Here is an 18,346-nt window from a genome sequence, read left to right as displayed (position 1 = left end):
AAGGTACATGAAATGTGAGAAATGTTTCCATCAGTTTTGTTCCAAGTTGTCCGGCCGTTGCCATAGAAACGGCTTTCACACCTGTCCTGTGGAGCTGTGAGTGTACGCAGGCAGGTCCCACAGGGGATGATGTCATCATCGCTTCTGGATGAGACGCCTCTCTGTCAGCGAGGTGGTTTTCTGAAGGTGCTGAGTGAACACTCCCATCTTAGAGGGAGTAAACGGCTACGTCCAGCTGGGAGGCTGATAACATGACGAGCGTGCAGCTCGGTGTGTCACACAAACAATACAGCTGCCAGTGTTACAAAAACAGGGGTTTTTGGAAATTACAGCCTTTTATTCTGAAGAAACAGTCTGGTTTGTATTCATATTTGATGTCTTGCCTTTTCACTTTTAGAAGCGTAAAACTCTAAGATTTTACCATGTCGTGTTTGTGTGCAGGTGTGGTTAACCAGAGCTGTTCTTTCAATACTCAGCCCTTTTTACTTCAGCCCCTAAAACACAAATAATGGCAGCCCTCTTCAAAAAGGAACCATTTCTTGTTAGCTGTCTGTATTTCGGAGGCAGGGGGAAAATCCCATGCCCTGAGAGAAATTTAGGGATTTAGCAAAGGCAGCAGATGAGTGCAAGAAAGGAAAAAACCACGAGAAGAGAAACCAAACCACCTCTTACTGCTGAAGTCCTACAAACAACTCTTGCACGCCCAGACATAGTGGATCCCACTTTACCCCTCAGGCTCGAATCTGTTTGTCCACCTGGTTCTTTTTGGCTTGTTTTTTTACACCAAAACTAGTCTCCCGGTCTCCTCCTCCCAGTTGAGTGTGGTTAAGCTTGATGCTCCCAGTCTTTGCTGTTTAACAGAGCACATCTGGAACAAGGCAAAGCAGAACGAATGAAAGGCGGGGCTGCATCTGGATATCGAGCACGCCGTTACAGTACGATACTCTGATGTGCGTTTTATGGTATTGTGATTTATTCAAAGAGGAAACCAGAAACTCTTGTCTATGATACAGACACATGCAGACACATCCCGTACACATTCGCAGTGCTTGTTTTTTTTTTTTCAGCTCTCAACTAAACACCATCGTGCATCATTTACAGGTATACATGAAGTAGACACATGCTGAGACAATTAAACACTGCTGCTATGCATAGGAGGAAATACTTCCAAGCTGTCACCATAAAAGCCTTAACACAGCTTGCTTTGTATCTATTTTCTCCGCCTGTTGCACCTCACATCTCTTAATACATCAATCCTGTAAATGCCTCGATGCATCAAAATGTTAATTATCTCCTCTGATGTCCTTTAAAGCTCCTTAACTACAACTTGCTTTTGATTATTCCTCAGATAAGTGTGGGTGATATAACCTTGTCTGCTGCCCCAGAGATCAAAGTGAAGTTGTTTGCAGTTTCTCGACACAGTAGCTTTTCAGACGATATGTAATTACACCCCACGCTGGAGTCATGTACCGTAACAAAAAGGTCGACTGTTCCTGTTTGCAAGCCCCGTCTTTGTTTCTATTCTCCGCTCTGATTCCACTTTGAACTGACTGATAAACTTGTGGTAGATAAAAGAGTTAATGTGGTTTAGCCATCAAACAGTTACAAGATAGTGATTGCTTGTATCTTTTTTTGTGACTTTTCGTGAGTTTGCTGCACAACTCATGTTCCTGTTGCTGTGCTTTCTCTCTGTTGCAGATGCGAATCCTTGACAAATTCCCAATTGATGGAGGACAGAAGGACCCCAAAAAGAGGATTATTCCTTTCTTGCCAGGTGATAAACACAATGCACAACACTCTGATGTCACTGTCCCTTTAAGTTTAGATTTATCCTGCAGTATTCAAACAAAAGAAAGGCCTTGAGACATTTTCACGCACAACCGATGCTTGTTAGCACTCCTACATGCTCCATAGAATGGGCCCACCACGTCGCATTGTCTTATTAACTGCCATACTCCACCCAAGCTAAATCAATTTGTGGTGTGCCATGGCAGTAGGAGGCTAGCAGAGAGGGATTTGTCTAATCTGATAAACTCGTTGTGGGTCAGAGCAGAGGAGAGCAGTGAGGAGATCCTTTGTTAGACAAGCTGCACTGCTCAAGTTTAACCAGTGCTGTTTTGATCTCTCTGTAAACCCAACACGGGCTGAACTGTATTCCCTTACACACAGCCGACAGCATGCACAATTTCACTGTTTGGTGGGCTGCATGCATTTGGACACTGATATTAGTAGTCAGTCTCAGAGATCTAAAGTGGGATTAGTAACTATTCTGCAACTGTTCTCATTAATTTGTGGATTGAAAAACCAGTGGGAGTTCTTCTGTTTTTAGAATCAAGCTATTATTGTTAAATATTTTAAACACATAGTCAGTGTGTGCTACTTTTTCTTTAGTACACCATATCAGGTGAAGAGATACATTTGCTGGACTTCTCACTCACAACATAGAGAGATACATCCTCTGTGGTGTAAACATTACATGTCCCGAGAGGCTCTGCTAAATGTTATTTTTTGTAATTTATATGTAATTTTTGTTATTTTCCACATCAAATTAATAAATAAACGTATGCACAAACACACACACACACACACACACACATACTGAAACAACTGTGTAGTTATGCTGCCACTGGCTCACACAACATCTGATGATGAGGTGCACAGTCAAACACAGGATCCAGGGAGCCATTTCAGCATTTTATTGCAGACATATGGTAGTTGAACAGTTCTTAGGTGGCTGTCCTATGATTTTTTTGTCAGTTTATAATCTTTTATAATCTTGGGTTTTATAATCTTGGGGGGAGTGGTCTAGTCAGGAGTGCAGGTGGGGTGGAGACATACAGGGGAAAAACCCTTCACCTTAGGTGCAAAAGACATTTTCCACATACAGGTAATAAAGCTACATCCACACTTAGGCGGTTTTGTTTTAAAATGTATAACTACTGCTGCATTTACACCTAGCATCCACACTACTTTGGCGTTTGTGTGAGCCTTAAAACAGAGACCTATGAAAACACTGCTGACCCTGGTTTAGTTTGAAAACTCTGGTATTACATGTTAGTCTGGACCGGTGGAAACGGAGACTTTTGAAAACGATGATGCAGACACCATGACTGATTGGGTCTAATCAGTCACAATGTGTCACGCCAAAACATGATAGCTAAGGTTACTTTTCATGATTTCATCCTTCATGTGTCGGTGCTCCTTTCCCATTGCGATGGCTTCCTCCCGGGTTGTATGATGCTCTCTGTAGTACTGCTCTAATATCAGTGATATGTCGCCACATTTGCTTTGCAACAACTCCCATTCTGTTTTCTGCCACCTTGGCTGTCTTATACTCGTGTGTAACTTTCAGTAATACTTCCACCTTGTTGTCGGTCCAAGCAAAGAAATCTCTGGTCGTACTTTTCGCCATCTTCATAGCTTTTTCTGTAACTAATCAACCAACCACAGAGCTGACAATCTGCTTCCTGTTTGGCAGAAAGTACACCAAATGTGCGTTAAAGGTCATGTGATATATGTTTTCAGGTGTGTTAATATGTACGAAGATTATTTCTGAAATGGTGCTTAAACACTTGTAATAAAAAGTAAAAGTGTAGTTGTGGCCTAAGTTTAAAGCCTCACCATCAGTACCGCCTGAATCCACTTGGCTTCCATGACATGCTTAGGTTTTTATAAATGCATAACAAACAGCAAGCCTTTTTAAAAAAATATAAATAATACATTTTAATTGTTCCATTTTTAATGTTTTTGGAGATGTACGTGTAACTGACAGTGCTTTGTTTCTCCTCAGGTAAAGTCTTGTTTCGCCGAAGTCACATAAGAGATGTAGCCGTCCGAAGGCTGAAGCACCTGGATAATTACTGCAAAGTAAGACAAAGGCTTTATGTCTCATAATGTCCTTGGGACTACACCTTTCACACAACTTAAAGTCCATAGTATCAGTTTGTCTGCTGTAAACACAATACATCTTCTTGGAAAATAAATGTTGTCTACTCATGTTTGGTTTACATGTTGGTTGGAAGAGCACTTGATCCATGTCTCAATGCTCAACTCCCTGAACATTTGCCACAGCATTTCCAAGGCAGGCCTCAACATTTATCTCCCCCACCAGCCTCAACAGGAAAGTGCTGCTCTATCTGCTCTATCTCCTCTGGTCATTTCCTGTCACCAATGTAAATAGGCAGCCTATAAAGGAAACGAGGGAAATGGGGGCACACAGGGCTAAAACAGAACCCAGTGAATAAGAATGAATCAGCAGACTGAACGTGTAGTAGTGAGGGCAGCTGGCTACCTGACCCTCTTGTATTCATTAGGTCAGTGACGGGAATGTGGGGCAGGTGCGCTGCCAAGTGTGGCAGCAGTTTTCATTTAGAGGAACTAAACGAGATTTGCTGCGAAGACAAGAAGCTTAGAGATTTCTTTTTAATATTGCTCCTTTAAGGATGTCTTTTCTGTTTGAGCGCAGCGGACTGAGGCATCTCATTCTGAGCACCATGTAGCTGAGACAGGCGGTGGTTATGCTATATCACCTTTGTGTCTTTTCCTTTGTTTTAACCCTCACTCCGGGCTCAGAGCCCTCTTCCTTCCCCTCCACACCCTCCACATCTCCGCCCCAGTCTTCTCATCCGACTCTACAATGACTAAGTGTTATAAACTGGTTACTCATTGCTATTCAAACCAAGCTCCAGCACTTTTAACAATGCAGGCAGACTTTTAAATATGTGTTCTCTCCCTTGTCTTTCCCTTCTCGCCCTCAGGCTCTGTTGAAGCTTCCCTCCCACATTTCCCAAAGTGAGGAGGTCCTGAAGTTTTTTGAAACCAACTCAGAGGACCTCAACCCTCCCGCAGAGTGAGTAACTATCACTGCATACTTTACAAATCATAAGCTATCGTTGAGCATTAGCATCATCTCTGTTACATGAGCTGATAGATACCGAACATTGCCCTCTAGTGGGTTTTAAACACAGACTACAGCCGCAGACTGCGTGTGATTGATGATTGATTAATGCCGGTTGAGAGGCGCTGTGTTTTAATCGTAATGATTTCTGGGAGGTGGCACCTGATCCCCAAAACAAATGCGTAAGGATCAGTGGTGTCATGAGAGTGCAGCTGAGTTCAAGTCTCGGAGCAGATAAGGCTCTCAGGGTAGTCATTTGTTATACTCAGCTCAAAGTCGGAGTGGGAGTAATTACAGACTGGCTGCTAGATTACTTTTTGTTTAAATTCTCGTCTTTCCTTTTGATTTATGTTCATCGAAGCACATGTGTGATCGTTCTTCTCTCACTAAAATATTAATTTAAACTCATCAGATATTGTTAGTACGCTTTCCAACACACTCAAGGAGACAAATGTGGAGTACTCGAGTGGTCTCTTCTCCAACACCAGACCCACCACCTCGAACCCCCGCTGCCCATTCAAGTTAATCCCACTTCAAAGCGTGATCCTCCTCCAGTCTTGGAGGATCTCAATTTAAAATTGAGATGTTAAGGTCTAAAAGCCATGCCACCCAAGTGCTCAGTTCACTACTGGGGCATCTGGAAGTTTGCAGCATCACAAAAACAGTCATCTTGTGATACTATATAATGTGAGGTAGAGTGAAGAAACATTTATTGTCACTCTTAAACTGTTAATGAGTTGGGAAAATGACTTTAAAGGTAAATAAAGAGGGTGAATTGGAGAGTTTGGGGTAATAATGTGAAAACAGCTCAAAGAATAGGCTTTTCTGCTCAGGTGATAATAATAAATTCTAAAACATGATCAGTACAGGCTGAAAAGGCAGTTGAACCTTTATCCAATCAATCCAGAATATCTCTATGATGATATTTTCTCCACCATCAAACATGATTCAGGTTTATTTTACTGGTATTTCTGCCACTATCAGCAGCAGCAACCAGGCAGTGTTGTTTCTCAAGCCCTCATCTGCTACTGCCATCTAATGGTCAACATGTCTCACTGCACAGATACAGAATAAATAAATAACTAAAAGGTTGTGATGTTGCTGTGTCACAAGAGGGAGCTGTGCCACAGGCTTAAAAACAGATGTTTCTCTTGACTTTTGATGAATGACGCGTAGTGTCACATTACACCGATGAAGCAGAGGTTGTGTGTGTGTGTGTGTGTGTGTGTGTGTGTGCGTGTGTTGTTGCACAGAAAGCATAACCAGCTGAGTTGTTCATATTAATAGTGCAGACAGACAAGCACCAAGTGAGGACATTTGCCAACAAAAAAACATGTCTTTTAGATTTGTATTGATAATAAATTAAAAAATTAAATAGCATGTGGCTTTGTGAACTTTACAATAAAGATACTGTACATAGAACTGTACTGCTTTTTCCAATGTGGAAAGTAGTTAACTAGAGGTAAGTGAAATCATCTGAAAGTGTAGAAACATCAGTACCAAAATGAGGTAACAGACTCATTTGAAATGCTTAAATAATTTAGACCATTGTCACAGTGATTGATTTTAAATCTTTTTGATGCAAAGTGACGTCCATGTAAGATGGATTTTCCCCATTTCCCCTCATTTAAAGGTTTTTTTAAGGGAATTTTTCCTTATACGCTGTGAGGGTCTAAGGACAGAGGGATGTCGTATGCTGTAAAGCCCTCTGAGGCAAATTGTATATGTGATATTGGGCTTTATAAATGAAATTGAATTGAACATTTCATTCAAATAATGATGTCGTCTCTTGAGGTAGTTTCAGAGGCTAAAAGCTTTTGGAGAAACTTGGTGACAAATTAAGAAAATTGGCCATTATATTACATTTGGATAATAGAAACATGTTTTCTGCAGTCTTTACAAATCATCTTACATACTGATTGGTACCTCAAATTACTGTTAACGAGAGCATGCACAGAGAATATTCAATTATAGAGTTTGGATTACCTTTATGATAACAAATGCCACTGGCCAGATCTTAAATTAAAACACAACGTTTTAGTTGTCAGTCACACTTTAAATACTAAAAAGTCAGTTTGACAGTTACGCAGATTTGAGACTGGGCATTTGTGCCGTCGGCAACAAGGTAACTTTGCTCCTAACTTTTTACCTCAGTTTGCTTTCAGGTGTTTTGCTGAGATAATACGTGCCGTCAATGCCAGCCCATGGTTTCGCTTGTTCACTGACAACACATCTTTTACTGCCCCCTCCGCCAATGTGACTTTGCTTTGTGTTATATTTTTAGAGTGGCAATAAGTAAGTCACACTTTATTAATCCCCATGGGGAAATTTGTCCTCTGCATCGGATTCATCCTGACTGCTTAGGAGCGGTGCGGTGTGCAGCCATGGCTCATCACCTGGAGACCATCTGCAGTTCTGAGGCCAGCAACTTGGTCAAGGGCAATGGCATACTTATGAATAATTCCAGTAAACAAAAGCACATATCCATCATCTCCGCCTAAAATAACTTTTTACTTTTCATACAAACAAATCTCAGGTTAAACAACACCTGCGGATTCTTATTTATTCATCTGTTTATATTTTGTTGATGATATGATAATGGGCCTCTTTCAAAGTATGTGAGCTGTTAGTTGCATTGAAACTACTCTGTTTGTCGCATTACACTGTTGTCTAACAGACTTAAGCTCCAAATGTACATCTAGACTTGGGAGTCTGAGCATATGTGACCCAGCGGAAGGTATACTGACTCAGCCTGCAGAAAAATTAAAGATTAAGGTTCCAAGTCTGGTTCACCAAACTGGCATATTAGACACCCTTAAAGTTGCCATCTACTGCTCCCTTTTGTGGGCAAGTTTCATTCTCACAAAACCTGTGGTCACTTCACAGTCCTGCAGATGTGCACACATGATGCTGTAGCTACTGTGGAATAGCTTGCACATGCATGTAAACAACACATGCATGGGCGAGATTTTAGTATCGGAAGTGTTCTGGTGTCTGTTTGTAGGCTGTTTACAGTCTGAGTAGTGTTGACCACTCACGTTTGAACAGCAGGTAAAGGTTTGTAGAAATTTTCTGCATTTTTATGCAGGTCTCTGTTTATAGAGATTAGCCAAAATGACTGGTGTAGGGCAGAGGATTTCTTGGCCCGGAATATCCGCTGGCTAGAACGGATCAGCCTGAAATATTGGCCCTTGCCCTCACAGGCTTATCAACATCAAACCGATAGCCGATGGCCTCCAAGATTGGTACACAGATAGCACACACAGGATTTTGTGACATTGGAAGACATCGACATCGCGCTGAGTTAGCTTCTTTTCATTCCTACTAGAGAATACAAGATGAACACTTGAGCATCTACCTCATGTCTGACCTTACTTTAACCTAAATTTGACCAAAAACTGAGTCTTAACCCTAAAATGTGATGATTAACCTTGTTGTGAATGTGTAAACACATTGTTAACATAAACGATTATGTGTTTTTAATTTATATTAGAGACAATAACATTGTTTCAAAGTCTTTCCTTGACAGCCTAAAGCTTAATTTCACATCAGTGTCTCACCACAATGGAAGTTATTAGCGGTTGATATGTGGTCAAACTAACATACTTTGACACTGACATCATAACCAAGCTTTGCTGGAGATTTTGGCCTGTTTGCACAAGTTTATTGTGCTTGTGTGAGAGAGGATTTAAATAAGAAGTATCATGCTTATCATAAGGATATACGCACAGAAATTACCTACTGCACCCTTTCTGTGTGCAAATCAGACCTCTGCTCATGATCATAATGCTACCCTGGTCAATGACGTTGACCTGCCAACCCCTGAGCTGGAGCTCACTCCTACAGAGGTTAATCTGAGGTCGGGTAGGAGTGTCTGAGTAATGTATACATGAAGCAGTGTAGACACTTCAGTCCTCCGACTTGGCTAAGAAATGCGAGCAAAGGACTAATGTCTCACACATTCCATAGGCCCACCTACAAAGAGTGAGCTGCAGCTATGTGCAAACAGATGGTTATTCTCAACTCAAGCTTAGGATGGACTCTCATGGGCTTGGATTTTTAATGACATGTTCAGCCCATGCGTGTACTGTATGTGCATCTCCTGGCATGGGCGTCTACATAATGAAACCAAAACTGTAAAGACTATCTCCCAACTTCTGTGACTCTTTATTGGTTAAGGAGAGGTTAAACTGGATCCCCTGAAACACAGAATCTTAAGTATTTAATAGTGTTTGGACATATTTTTGCTCCCCTTACCTTCCCCTCATTTATTAGATTTTACTGGTGATAGGAGGAAAGCGCACAGAGCCAGAGTTGTGTGCTCAGTCTCCTCCTGGGAAGAATATTATTCCAGCTCTGTGCTAAGGGTCACAAGCGAGCAGGGCAGGTCAAGCATCCACTTTATCCCCATCATTTCTCCCCCAATTCTCTGCAGTATAGTGCTTCCCTTGGTTTCATCTCCACCCTACCAGATTTTTGACAAAATAAGTACTCCATGAAATAGTTCTGTAATGTTTCACATGTATTACAATTAATTTGTCTCATACGCTGTCTTGACATGAACAGTGTCTGAAATCATATCCGTCAAGATACTGTAATTTGTCCCTGAGTTTATAAAGTAATACCACCACTGCTCGATTTTCTTTTTCCAAAAAGAATCAGTGAGCTATTACATCATATATGATGTGTGTTATTTGGATTTTAAAACATATTTTACCTCTTACCTGTAGTGCTGTTTATCATTCTAGATTGTTTTGGTGTGAGTTGCCGTGTGTTGGATATTTGGGCCGTAGAGATGCCTGCCTTTTCTCCAGTTTAATGGAACTGGATACCATTCGGCTTGTGGTGCTCAAAGTGCCAAAAAAATTAATTTGAAAAATTTACTCATGATAATCCACAGACCTTGTTGTGAGCAGTTTTATGTGTTTTCTTTCAACCGAACTACACCCAATAATCATATCACCGCCTAGAAGGAACTGTGCGTTTACCCATGGACGAGAGGCTTGTGACAGTGGCGTCCTCCTCAGCTGAGCTGTAGTGTTAGTTCAGTGGTGCTAGCAGTAGATGCACACTTCCTTCTGCGTGGTGATACGGTTGGCAGGTGTAGTTCAGTAGCAAGAAAATAGTTCCTACATGAAACTGCTCACAACAAGGTCTGTGGATTATCTTGAGTCATCATCAAAACAATCATGTTTTCTGGAAAGACACATTGCTGTTGAGTTTTTCAAATGTATTTTTTCGGCGCTTTGAGCACCACAAGCCGAGTGCCATCCAGTTCCATTATATTGCAAACAAGGAAGATATCTTTACGGCCGATATCTCCAACACTCTGCAACTCACACCAAAACAATTTAGCCTGATAAACAACACTACAGATGAAGAAAAAAATATGTGCTTTTGAATTTTGGTTGAACTGTCCCTTTAAAGTCGGCTCAGTGATACTACGTGTATCATCTCCTCAGACTCTGCTTATCTTTTAATGAACTACAAACCTATTTATGTTGGCTCGGCACGAATGTTAAACATGATTGCATTTTCTGTCCCATCATATCATGTCATATATAGAAAGTTATGGAATTCATTTCCAGAGTATGAGCATCGCTCGAGGATCCAATATAAACATTGTTTTTACCGTGTGTCACAATCCAATTTAATTTGTTATTTTATTTCAAAATTAGGAAAGTAATGAAGCTGAACTGAGCTGTGAGCTATTACATGTGCGATTGGAAATATCTCATAACTTGTTCATGCATCTGGAAACGGAGAAGCTTTGTGCCAAAAATGACTTTATCTTAAGTAACAGAGGAATACAGTTATTGTTGGAAAAAAAAAAAAAAGATGTGATTAAGCATGAAGCGTTGCTTAGTTTGAACAAGGGTAGTCCTTTTATAATGATTGCCAAACACTGACTTATTCAGTGTACCTTTTTGTGTTTGTCCTCCTAAGTGTGAAACAGCGTCTTTGTAGTGCAGTGTGAAAAACTTGAAATGCAAAATAGTTAAAATTATTTTTTTCTGAACACAAACACACAGAGTTGATGAACTTGCTGTAACCTGGCAAGTGTTGGATAAGGTTTATCCAAACATGTACTCATATCCATAACTGGACGTGGCTCCAGTCCTGCTGCTGGCCTCTCCAGAGTGCCAGGTGTCTGTTCCCATCTGCGTCAAACCTCAGCGTCTCCTCAGTGTGCTCTCTCTGCAGCTCAGTGAACTAACCGAGGACACGCAGGCGGCCGGCACCTCCCTAAATGTACAACAAGCTGCAAACCACACGTATACATACAGACCCAGATCCAGAAACGTTGGATGTTTATGCATTTCCATCGTATAACAAATCCTCATCAAGCCAGATTAAGCAGTTATGTGAAGTATCATCACTTACGTACCTGCGCTACAGTGAATGAAGCATGAGTGTCCAAATTGAGCTGACAACACTTTAATAAATGAATTTAAATGTATTCATCCTGTGTTCATTGTACCGTCGTTTGTTTTGTTTTTTTGCTTCTAAATGACTAATTTCTGTCAAACTGAAATAATAGCTTCGCATCTTCTCGGGCTGAATAGATCCAACAACAGCGACAGACTTACAATTATGCAAATGATCTGCTTCAGCCTAAATAATAATAAGCCAAACCAACCCACACAGACGTGTACAGTAAATGCGCACACAGTCAATAGCAAATTGCTGCTCTGTGACTCTTGATGAGCATGAAAGCACAGAGCGGGTTCATTGACACTAATGCTCATCCTTTCAGTGTTTTGTTACAGTCCAGGCTTTGGAACAGAGAGACGCTTTCACATCTAAACATGAATGGGACTTATCAAGGGGGATATGATACTGTTGTCAAGTAAATAGATGCTGTTCTGTTAAAAAGAGGCAGCTGCATCCTCCTCACAAGCGCCATGTCCTCTGTTTGAACAGATTCATACACGCTTGGCAGTGTATTAGCTAAAAGATTTGAAGATTTGCTTTGTTGCTGTCCTTGACACACTTACTGTAGTCCTCCACACACACCCTTATGTTGTATCCCACCCTGTCTCCCTCTCCCTCTCCCTCCCTCTAGTAGTGGGTCAAGTTCTGCGTGCATTCTCGACGAGGGTTTGGCTGGTACTTGTGTGCCAACTGTACTCGGATGGTCCCTGGCAGAGATTCAGCTGTAACCAGTTTCAGGATTGATCAAGTCGTATTAATACTCTGACCTCGCCGGCACTCACACTCACACTAACCATGCTCTTCTGGTGTTGCTTCTTTTGCAGAGAATGTGGAGGCTCGGGAAAACGAAAATCAGGTAAGGACCTAAAATCTTTTTACCTTGGTCAATAGAAGCGGCCTTTTCCATTTTTATCATGTCTCTATTGTATTGACTGGTTACTTGAATGAAGCTGTGATTTGACTACAAATCTGACAATGAAAAAGTGACCTAACCTCTTTAGCTCACTCCTCCTCTCTGCTTGAAGCTAGCACCTTGGGGCTACACTACTACTTAACTGCTAGTATGACACACCCAAAATTCTTGTCAGGGGGTCAAGTTGCCTTGTGGGAAATGTAGGCAACAGGCTATGACTAGGAAGAAGGCTGTTTGGAGCAGAGCTGCAATGATTAGTCCAGTAGGCCTACTCGATAAGTGGATCAACAGAAAATGAATCTGGTACTATTTGAATAATCTATTAATGGTTTCAATTATTTCCAAGCCCAAATTGTAAATATTCTCCACTTTCAGCTTCTCAAATGAGAAGATTTGCTGCTTTACTTTGTCACATATGACACTAAATTTAATATCTTTTAGTTTTGGGCTGCTGATTGGAAATAAACAAATAAAAAATTAAACAATCTTCACCATGGGCTTGTGAATGACAATTTAAAAAAAAACCAAAACTGTGACATATTTGTGGGCGGAGCCGAACTGGTGGCAGAAAAGGACAGTAGTGGTATCGGTGTGAGTGCCAAATAAAATGTAAAAAGCACTTTAACGTCTACATTTGTTAACCGATTGCAATGACTCATGTCTGTGTCCATGACTTTATGATCTACATGTTGTAGAAAAAAAAAAGTTTTGTCTCCAGTTAATTAGAATCTTGATATCTAGCTATAATCATTGCTGCTCAATGCTCAGTAGAAAAGTGTGTGTTCGGCTTATTTGAATTACTTACTTATTTACGTGGTGAAAGATAAATCATCATAAGAAATGTAAAAACTCATGTTAGTCAAGCATGGATTTGGCATGGATTTGACTAATAGTTGTGGAGAGGTCCCCATGTAATATAATGTAATATGGAGGCACAACTTATCAACGTGCTAGCACGCTAGCTAGCTAATGCTGTCTACTAACACCTTGATCATAACAAAGTATATTAACTTTCACCTCTGCTCACTTTAGAAAGGCCAATAACTTATATCCTATAATTTGCATTTAGATTGGCTCCCAACTGCATCCAGTCAGGGTAAATTAAAGGCTCGCTAACATTAGCAATGTAGCTAGCGTGCTACCTATGGCTGATCGCAGCTAGAAACAAACAATGATCCATTGTCAGTTTATAAATCTAAACAAAGAACATGTTTTCTTGTGGTGTCCTTTCCATATGAGCAGTTGTGAAAGTTACTCTATTCTGTTATGATCAAGGAGTTAAGATGGTGAATTATCACCACGTCACTTATCTGGAGCATCCAGGAGCGATTATAGCCTGAATATCGAGATTATAATTAACTGGAGACAAAACTTTATTTCTACGACCGTGTCCTCTGCAATGGTTTTCTATAAAATTGAAAGTTATCTCAATCTGTATCCCTGTTCTGACATCCAACGGCACAAGAAGACATTTTCACTCTGGGTATGTCAACTGTTTCTCTCCTATGTCCGCTGTTTTTCTGCCACCAGTAAGCACACGCAACTGTGACGTAACTGTGATGTCCAGTCAAAATTGGTCAATAGATTAAACAACTAATTGATTAATCAAGAAAGTAATCAGCAGATAATTTAGTTTTTGTTAGTTGCAGCCCTAGTTTGCTCTGCTGCACTGATTTTTATCATTTATTCATCAATAATGTAACAGGAGTGCAGTGCCAAAATGGTCCTCTTCCAGGAGTATGTGCTCTTCAAACACTCATCCTGACCTTACGCTTCTGTATTGTGATGAAATAGTTAAGAAAACAGTGTTAGGTGGGAGAGACCACCTGTTTGTGCCTCTGTTAGGTTTGCTCTGCCAGGGTTGGCTTTGTGTTTGTATGTGAGCGAGTGAGAGGAAGACAGAAAGACTGAGTGACTCAGCTGAGCATGGGGATACAGGCGTAGGAGGCAGCAGGAAAAGCATGAGAGGGGTTTAGCGAACAGCTGTGCAAGTGTTGTGTGTTTGTGTGCGCGTGCATGCAGTCTCAGAATACCCACACGCATTACTAAATTACACGCTAGCCCTGCAATCAGATGCAAAAAGTTGCTGTGGCCATCCTTCCTGCAATCTGCCACAGTTATGTATGACATAGCTGGGCAATGAAAGTCTCACTTAAATGACCTGTAAGTTAATTTTCTGTGGGCAATGCACTCTGAGGAAAAGCTGTGCCGGAGTTGCCACCAAACGAAATAAGACCCCAACCTAATTTCATTATATGTTCCATGGTATTGAGGCTTTACGTAACAGGGAATTCCAGCGACATAGCGGAATGGAAAAATTGTCTTATTTCAGCTGTGTGTGTGTGTGTGTGTGTGTGTGTGTGTGTGTGTGTGTGTGGAGTAACCTACATTCAGTCTGTGCAAGATATTAGATTGGTTTCCAGTTATATCCATATCGGCTGCCTGGAAAGTTTGTCATATAGAGCCTGACGTTTGCATGCACAGTTTCAGCTGTTTAATCTGAAGGGTTTGGTTTGATAGTAAATATGTTATCAGCTATATTTCCTAAGATGTACATGTTTTTATGCCGTATAAATCATTTGACGGGATCAAGTCTACCAGTGCAAACAATAATAACACTCTTTATGTCTGGTGCTCACTGTGATTTACTTCCCCCAGTCAGCATGGAGCACAAACTGTACAAGCCCTCCATACTTGATCTCTAAACCTCCATCATGGTCCCCATGCCGGACATTAGCGGTTAAAGCAGCTGAAAGATTGATCTTTCTCCTTTAGAGCAGGGCAGCAGATAAAGTGCAGTGAGTCTGTGGTGAATTTGTGCTGTAGCTGCAGCTTATGGTTTCCATAATTACATGGTGCAGGTCTCCCATAAGAGTGTACTGAGCCCCGGCCCCTGAACAGGAGAATGTAGCCCTTCGCCACAAAACTGCCAGCGGTTAGAGGTTCGACTAGGAACTCTGTTTACCTGGCAAGCAGAGGACATTAGAGGAGCATCTCAGGTTTACGCACTCGCTGCTCTCATTATCATGTTCGTCGTCATGACAATATTGTCATCGTTTTCCTCACTCTTTCTTTGATTTGCTACTTTTCATCGTCTTTAGTGCACCTTTTTGTCGGACTGATACTAGGTGATGAAGACCAATGGACAGATTTTCTTAAAGGAAATGTTGTTATATACTTGGGGATTTCATCTCTCATATGTTTTTAGTAAGATTCTGTCTCATATTTAATTAATTGTCGTCCAACTGCGACTCCGAGCACTATTACTACTGCATTATTGACTCAGCATCAACGCCGGGCCACAAGGTTCAAAGACAGACATACTATCTTCTGTCTAACACGTAATGGAGTTGTCAGGATTGACTGGCGATACCACGCTCGTCAGCATAAATCACTGTCAGATGCTGCCATAACTAAACCCTAAAGGAAGCATCTATTGACAAGATACCATGGTGATTAAATGCATAACACTTTTTTCCATACACAGGAGAGAATGTCAAGGGGGATCTGTCTCGTAGGTAAAAGAAAACAATCTGAATCTAATTAACTTTAAGGATCAACCGTTGCTTACTTTTTTTAGGACGTTGAGGTACAGGAGATTCAGATCATCTTTAAGTCATCAGCGATAATCTGTGTTCAAAAACAAAGTAAGATGAGCAGTCAGAAACTGAGTAGGAGAGAAAAAGAAACGCAGCGCTCAGGGGTGTAGTGCATGTGAAAAGCAGCTGGAGAGGAGAGGAGGTTTACGTGGCAAGTGGAAACCATTTCAGTGTTGCGCACGGACTGAGGGAGTGTGTTTATGTGTGCAGACTCGCTGTCTTTATTTGAGCTGCGGGTCTCTGGGGGCCTGTAGGGTGTGTGTGTGTGTGCGCTTGTGTGTGCGGTTGTGTCTATGTGAGTGTTTACATACTGTATGTGGGTAGGCGCATGCTTGTTGGGAGGAGAAGGGTTAATGTGTTCACAAGTTGGATGGCGGGGTGGGTCAAGAGGTCTGTGTGTTTGTTTGTATTTGCAGATGGATAAGATTTTAAACTGGCAGGGGAAATCATTAAGGCAAATGAGGACTTCCAAATCACTTTAACAACCATTCACTGTTTCAGCAGCTTCTTTCTCAATGAACAGCGCCCACTCTTCTACATCCACGCACAATGACTCTCACAGTCACCAAAAGATTCATTTTGTGGGTAAAACCAGGCTCAAACCAAATGTTGCTTTTTAAAATCATAGATGTTGCTGTTCATTTCACGGATACAGCTTTAACATCAGTATAGAGATTTTTTTCCCCCCAAGTTACAACTTAATCTGGCAGCGTTGAGGCTCCACCCTCTCCAGCAGAGAGCAGATCCAATACAGGCCTCTCTGTTTCTGATAAGTGACCATTTGTCACAGTGGACTCCCACCCTGGAGGCAGCACTTAAAATTTTTGCTCAAAACACCACATTCAAGCCAGAAAATGTTCTGTAATGAATGAGATCACAAATGTTTGTTTATTTATTTATTTGTTTTCTTGTGTAGCGCTAGTCATAGGGATAAGTCATGTTGTTCTTCAATGAACTTGCCTCACAGTTTTAGTTGTCAAGCAGTAAAGCAATAAGAAATTCCCCTGGAAAACCTGATAGAGTGGAGGATTGGTTTGAAGTCCTGTTAATTTGTTTCTGATGCTAGACTTTTTGGAAACTACATCTGCAACATGCAGCATAATGGTAACTACTAGGCTTGGGCAGTATTTATTTTTTCATGCCTTCATACCATCCTGGAATTTCACCAGGGTATACAGTATATGCGTGCAGCGTTGCACCACCCCCCCCACCCAACCCCAACCTACCGCTGACTTCACTGTGTCTCACAAGCTCTCTCTGCATTTTTAGTCAAATAAATAAACAAAATACACTCACAACATGTCATAATACGTAACATTCTTACACCTGTTTTCCTTATTAACAGAGATACAACTGTAAAGGGATACAAGATATCAAATTTTTGCCGATACCTCATATGCCGATATGTAATTTAATTCAGTTTGGCCAATGATCTATATCGATATATCCACTTTTTTTTCTCTACCTAATTTTAGTGATCATCAAGTCTCTTCTGTAGTGGAATCAGCATCATGTTATGCATGCATGCTCTTATTGTGATGGCCCACCAGCAGATAGAGACATGAAATACAATGCTTTCTAATGGATGTCATTATCATTCATTGTGTAAATTAAGAAAAAGCATCTTGGCACATTCTGATAGTTCATTTCAAAACCAATACCGACGGATAGCGCGGATGACGTGCTGATATTATCGTGCATCCCTCATAAACTTTCTGAATTGATGTTACTTTCTGTTACCGAACTAAGACAAGCTTGATGCCTCTCTGACACACCGTAACTCGACAGTAACAAAGAAAAACTCACCAAAACAGCCTTGGCTAGTCTTGTCAGTCATTTTGGCAATTAGTCCACTGTACCAACAATCACCAGCTCCAGTTTGGTCGAAATAAACTCGTAATTCACCGAGTTAGACGTGGAAAAAAAGCTGTTTTCCTTGTGGTCTTTCTGTTCTCTCTCTGCTGTTACGGGCACATCACAGGCTGGCTGTTTAAAGTTGTTCCTGTAACGTCATCCCCACCACTGGCCATCAGCACAGCCATCTACTCCACCGGACTGACCTCTGGTGGCACGTGATGTGCACTACATGCAAAACATATAGACAGATGAGTGTCTGTAGTTTGGATGGTATTGAAAAACATACCATCAGGGTTTCTAAATACCAGTGTACTTTGATGCTGCCCAAGCCTAATAACGACTGAAGTTTAAGGTATGATGTAGAGTTTTTTAAAATCTAGCAGCACGATGGAGTTTTTACAAGAAATACAGTGATTTTTGTCAGTTGTTATGGTGACAACACACATCAGTTGAGACGTAAAGTATGTCACACTTACTAGTTTTAGAGCTTCTTTTGGCCTACCACACACACTAAGACGCCACTGTTTTCCTTTTTTTGATCTCCTGGTGATGCTCATCACGTAGCCTGGGCTTATTATCACATTTATAGTTATCAACGTCGGTGTGCCTGAGTGTGTTACTGAGCCAGTGGTCAAAACTCAACTG

General features: G+C 41.1%; 1 protein-coding gene across 2 annotated transcripts in view; it reads left to right on the top strand.

Moving 5' to 3' along the window:
* Window positions 1–18,346, top strand: part of LOC117248377 (SH3 and PX domain-containing protein 2A) — a 64,191-nt gene that overhangs the window by 10,302 nt on the left and 35,543 nt on the right. For both annotated transcript variants that reach the window (XM_033613429.2, XM_033613428.2), the window contains 4 exons: window positions 1,699–1,774; window positions 3,791–3,867; window positions 4,758–4,849; window positions 12,157–12,188. In XM_033613429.2, coding sequence (XP_033469320.2) covers window positions 1,699–1,774; window positions 3,791–3,867; window positions 4,758–4,849; window positions 12,157–12,188 — 277 coding nt within the window. The remainder of the gene's footprint in view (window positions 1–1,698; window positions 1,775–3,790; window positions 3,868–4,757; window positions 4,850–12,156; window positions 12,189–18,346) is intronic.

The sequence above is a fragment of the Epinephelus lanceolatus genome, chromosome 17 (genome assembly GCF_041903045.1).
Source record: "Epinephelus lanceolatus isolate andai-2023 chromosome 17, ASM4190304v1, whole genome shotgun sequence".
Lineage (NCBI taxonomy): Eukaryota > Metazoa > Chordata > Actinopteri > Perciformes > Serranidae > Epinephelus > Epinephelus lanceolatus.
This window is presented reverse-complemented; position numbering and strand designations above follow the sequence as displayed.